This window comes from Nannospalax galili, unplaced genomic scaffold (genome assembly GCF_000622305.1).
Source record: "Nannospalax galili isolate Female #2095 unplaced genomic scaffold, S.galili_v1.0 scaffold598, whole genome shotgun sequence".
NCBI classification, from domain to species: domain Eukaryota; kingdom Metazoa; phylum Chordata; class Mammalia; order Rodentia; family Spalacidae; genus Nannospalax; species Nannospalax galili.
Window position 1 is genome coordinate 1,903,622 of NW_008342423.1, and position 4,685 is coordinate 1,908,306.

The window sequence follows — 4,685 nt, forward strand, 5'->3', positions numbered from 1 at the left end:
AATAATATGATATATAATATATATAATATAAACTCTATAATATGTATACTTGGAAGTATCATAGTTTTGATGTGTATACGTTTTATCCTGAAAGCATTTTAAAATACGTATTGTATCTTAGAAAACGTTTTAGGAAAAATGTTTGGGGGCTGGAGAGATGGTTCAACAGGTAAGAGCACTAGCTACTCTTGCAAAGCATCCAGGTTTAGTTCCCAGCATCTACTTAGCAGCTAACAACAATCTATAACTCCAGTTCCAGAGGCTCCAATGCCCTCTTCTGGCCTCCGCAGGCATTACATGCACTTACATACATGCAGGTAAAACACTCATACACACAAAATAAATGAATAAAAATGTTTATGTCTCACCAAGCATGGCAGTTTGTGTCTTTAACCCCAGCACTCAGAAGGCAGAGGTAGGTGGAACTCTGTGAGATTTCAGCTAGCCTGGTGTATATAGCAAGTTTTAGGCCATCCAGGGTTACATAGTGAGACCCTGTCTCAAAAAAAAAAAAAAAAAGTTTACGTCATTCAGTTAAAATTTAAAATTATCATACAACATTCTTAATTGCTGTCCAGGTAACGTGTGTGAGAAGTTTCTGGAGAAGCAGTGCCTGATGCTGATATGAGTGCCCCTTTTTGCACAGACATGTTAAGATATCTTGCCAGGCATGGTGGCACACGCCTTTAATCCCAGCACTCCGGAGGCAGAGGCAGGTGGATCTCTGTGAGTTCAAGGCCAGCCTGGTCTACATAGTGAGTTCCAGGCCAGCTGGGGCTACTGGGAGACCCTGTCTCAAAAAAGATAAAACTGCCCCCAAAAGGACTTACCTTGTAACGGGGGCATTTACCCCCACTTTACTATCATGATGAAGATGGAAATCCTCTGACTGCCAGGTTTGCAGATGGTCTCCCACCTTTTAACTCTAGGTATTTGCCCTTTTTTTTGTTTGTTTGTATGAGTGCCCCCTTCTGCACAGACATATTAAGATATCTTGCCGGGTGTGGTGGCGTATGCCTTTAATCCCAGCACTCGGGAGGCAGAGGCAGGCAGATCTGTGCGTTCAAGGCCAGCCTGGTCTACGTAGTGAGTTCTAGGACAGCTGGGGCTACAGGGAGACCCTGTCTCCAAAAGACCAAAAATAAATTAAATAAATAAATAAATAAATAAATAAATGTCTAAAGTAAGGCTTGTGTCCATAAAAAATGCATATGGAAATATTTGTGACCATTTTATTTTTAATAGCCAAATAATGCAAACCACTCAAAAATATATCAAGTAGAAAAACAAACAAATTGCAATGTGCTCATAAAACTGAAAACTAAATAGTACTAAAAAAAAAAAAAAGCACAATATTGATTGATTGGTGTAGCCCCGTACAGAATACGTGCAATCTGCCAAATCCTCTACAGTAGTTACAGATTAGGAAGGAGCTCAAGAAACCTTCCCAAGCAAAAAACTTTTTATGTTCTTGCTGGTTTTGTTCACTGTATTTAAACATTGCCTTCCCAAAGAAAACAATAAAAAGAATGAATGCATTGTGACCAGTTGCCTCACACACCTGCTGCCATGATTTCCCCACAGTAATGGACTATACCCCTTTTTAAATTGTAGGCCAAAATAAACTGTTCCTTTAAAAAATAATACCCTCAAGCCAGGTATTGTGGTACCTGCCTTTAATCCCAGCATTTGGGAGGTAGACACAGAGGGATGGATCTCTGTGAGATTAAGACCAACCTGGTTTACATAGCACGTTCCAGGCCAGCCAAGTTTACAAAGTGAGACCCTCTCTCTCAAAAGAAAAGAAAAAAAAAACAATAACAACAACTCTCTAAGGCATGAGGAGATGAACAGATGTATAATAAATATAAAAAGAACTTTGCTTCCCTTCTCCCCCACCCCCCAGATATAGGGTCTGATGTATCTCAGCCTGACTTAAACCTGATGTGTAGCCAAGGATCCCCACCACACCCAGTTTATGCTGTGCTGGGGATCAAACCTGGATTAAGCACTGTACAGACTTGAGGAGCTACGTCCCTAGTCTAGAATTTTAGTTTTGATTTGGATATTTTGGGGTTCTTTTGTAAGGTGCTCCTATGCTTAGAATTGTTTTATATTTATGGTAGTTAACCCTTTTATCACCATTGTATTCTTAGTCTCTAACAATTTTCTTCTAAACTTTCTATAGCCACTACAGCCCTCTTCAGTGAACTGCTTACATAGAATGTCTTTCAAATTATTTAACTCTCCACCAGTTTATGTCCTTGAATCTAAGCAGTGTTTCTTGTAGTGCATAGTTGAATACTGGCCAAACTAATTGACTCCATGAAAGAATTTCCAGAGATCTTTATTTTGCTATTTTTCCTGATATCTTTCTGGATTTAATTTTGTAGATGGTATGAAGTAAGAATTTTAAGTTTTTTTCCTTGATGGCTAACCAGTTTCAATGCAGTTATTAAATAAGGCATTTTGTATTTAGTTTTCTTATGTGCTTGGGGTGTGTCTCTTTGCTTTGTTTTTGCTTTTTTTTTTGTAATAAGTTTGTCAGAAGGGAGTGATTGAGGGTTGAGGGTATAGCTCAGTGGCAGAGTGTTTGCCTAGGATCTACAGGGTTCTGTGTAGGATCTCCAGCACCTTGAAGGAGAAAAAAAAAAAACGATGCATTTAACCCATTGCCATCCTAGCCCATATTACTTTGTGAATTTAAGCAAGTTATTTTATTTCATTTTCCTAAGCCTCCGCCTCTTTATCTACAAAATGATATTGTAATGCTGTTGAAAGAAGCTGTTAGAAAATCCTTATAAAGCCAGGCGTGGTAGTGTAGGTTGTGATCCCAGGACTCTGGAGGCAGAGGCAGGCACATCTCTGAGTTTGAGTATAGCCTGGTCTACATAGTGAGTGCCAGGCCAGTTAGAGCTACATAGTGAGTCTCTATCTCAAAAAACAAAGAAAATCCTTCTAAGCACTTTACATGGATATGATATGCTTTCAGATATTCAATTTTATATTAATATTCATAAATACTTTTGCATTTAAAGTTGTAGTGAGCAAAAATAATTTTTTATTCTGTAATTACAGTCTTGGATTATATCAATGGAGTGATAAAGTAGTTCGAGAAGTGGAGAGATTATGGAACGTTCGAGATAATAAGATAGTTCGTCACACTGTCTATCTCCTGGTAACACCGCGTGTTGTTGTGAGTATTATTGAGCTTTGTGTCTCACGGGACACCTTCTTTCATTATGGTCCTTGTTTTACTGATGTTTAAGAATTTATGCTTAAATTTCAGCACTCGGGCAGCAGAGGGAGGCAGATCTCTGAGTTTCAGGCCAGCCAAGTCTACATAGTGAGTTCCAGGACAGCCAGGGCTACACAGTGAGACCCTGTCTCAAAAAACTTCAGCAACAGAGAAAAAAAAACCCCACAAAACTAGAATAGAATTACCTGGTTATCCAGGCCTACTCCTGGATATTTAGTCATGAGATTCGAAATCAGTTTGTCAAAGTAATGTTTGTACTCCAGTGTTTGTGCAGCTATGTTCATGAACAGCCAAGTTATGGCATCAACCGAGATGTTCATCAGTAGATAAATGACAAAATGTGTTGTACATATACACAGTGGAACACTATGCACCCTTAAAATGGATGGAAATTTTGTCATTTATGACATTATGGATAGAATTAGAGAACATTATGCTTACTGAAGTAAGCCAAACACAGAATGGAAAATATGTTCTTATGTATATGTGATATCTAAACCAGTGGAGGCTGGGGATATATCACAGTTGGTAGAATACTTGCCTCACATATACAAAGCCCTGGGTTCAGTCCCTAGTCCTGCATAAATTGGGCATGGTGGAGCACATCTGTGGTCCAGTCCTCAGATGGTGAAGGAAAGAAGCTCAAGGGTTCAAGATCATCTTTGGCTACATAGCAGGATGTCAGACTGTGCTACAAGAGACCCTGTCGTTTTGCCCCCCGCTTCCAAAAAAAAAGAGAGCTGGGCATGGTGGCACATGCCTTTAATCCCAGCACTCAGGAGGCAGAGGCAGGTGGATCTCTGTGAGTTCAAGGCCAGTCTGGTCTACATACTGAGTGTTCCAGGCGACCTGGAACTATACGGACATCAGAACTGATAAATGAGTATGTAACCAGACGTAACTACAGGAACCAGGATAAGGGAAAGGAAACAGGGAGGTAAAGGAAAAGAAAGAACCTGAAAGAGAAGAACAGTAGGAAACAGGCCTTAATAAGGGAGATATGGATAAAAATTGGGTTAATTTAAGGGGGGGGAGGGTATACAAGGAACCTAGGGGATAAAGGGAAAGAAGGAGCTCAAGAGAGGTAGGACCATAGGAGAAGGGTATTAGTAAGGGAGAAAGGGGGGAAATGGGGGCACCTTAAGTGGGAAAACCATGATGGAGGGGTGAGACAATGCGAGAGATAAACAATATCTAGCTATATTTGAGAACCAGAGGGAACCATATTACTCCTACAACCTACTGACAAATTATACCTAACAGATCAAGAAATATGTGTCTAGGTAAGGTTTATCTGAGAACAACTGGTCTTTGCCCAAGATTTATCTACATGACACACAGTAATTAAAAGTACCAGACTGGTAGAACTAGGCGAAACTGGTAAAAGAAAGGAGCCAAGCCCATGTGACCCCTGAGGAACAGATCT

At 39.9% G+C, this 4,685-nt stretch overlaps 1 protein-coding gene across 1 annotated transcript in view; it reads left to right on the top strand.

Annotated features, from left to right (window-relative positions):
• Lmln (leishmanolysin like peptidase) overlaps positions 1-4,685 on the top strand; it is a gene marked incomplete in the record, with an annotated part of 84,584 nt that overhangs the window by 32,355 nt on the left and 47,544 nt on the right. Inside the window, 2 exon segments of the mRNA XM_029566175.1 lie at positions 861-929; positions 3,079-3,196. Of these exon segments, the coding sequence (XP_029422035.1) occupies positions 861-929; positions 3,079-3,196 (187 nt within the window).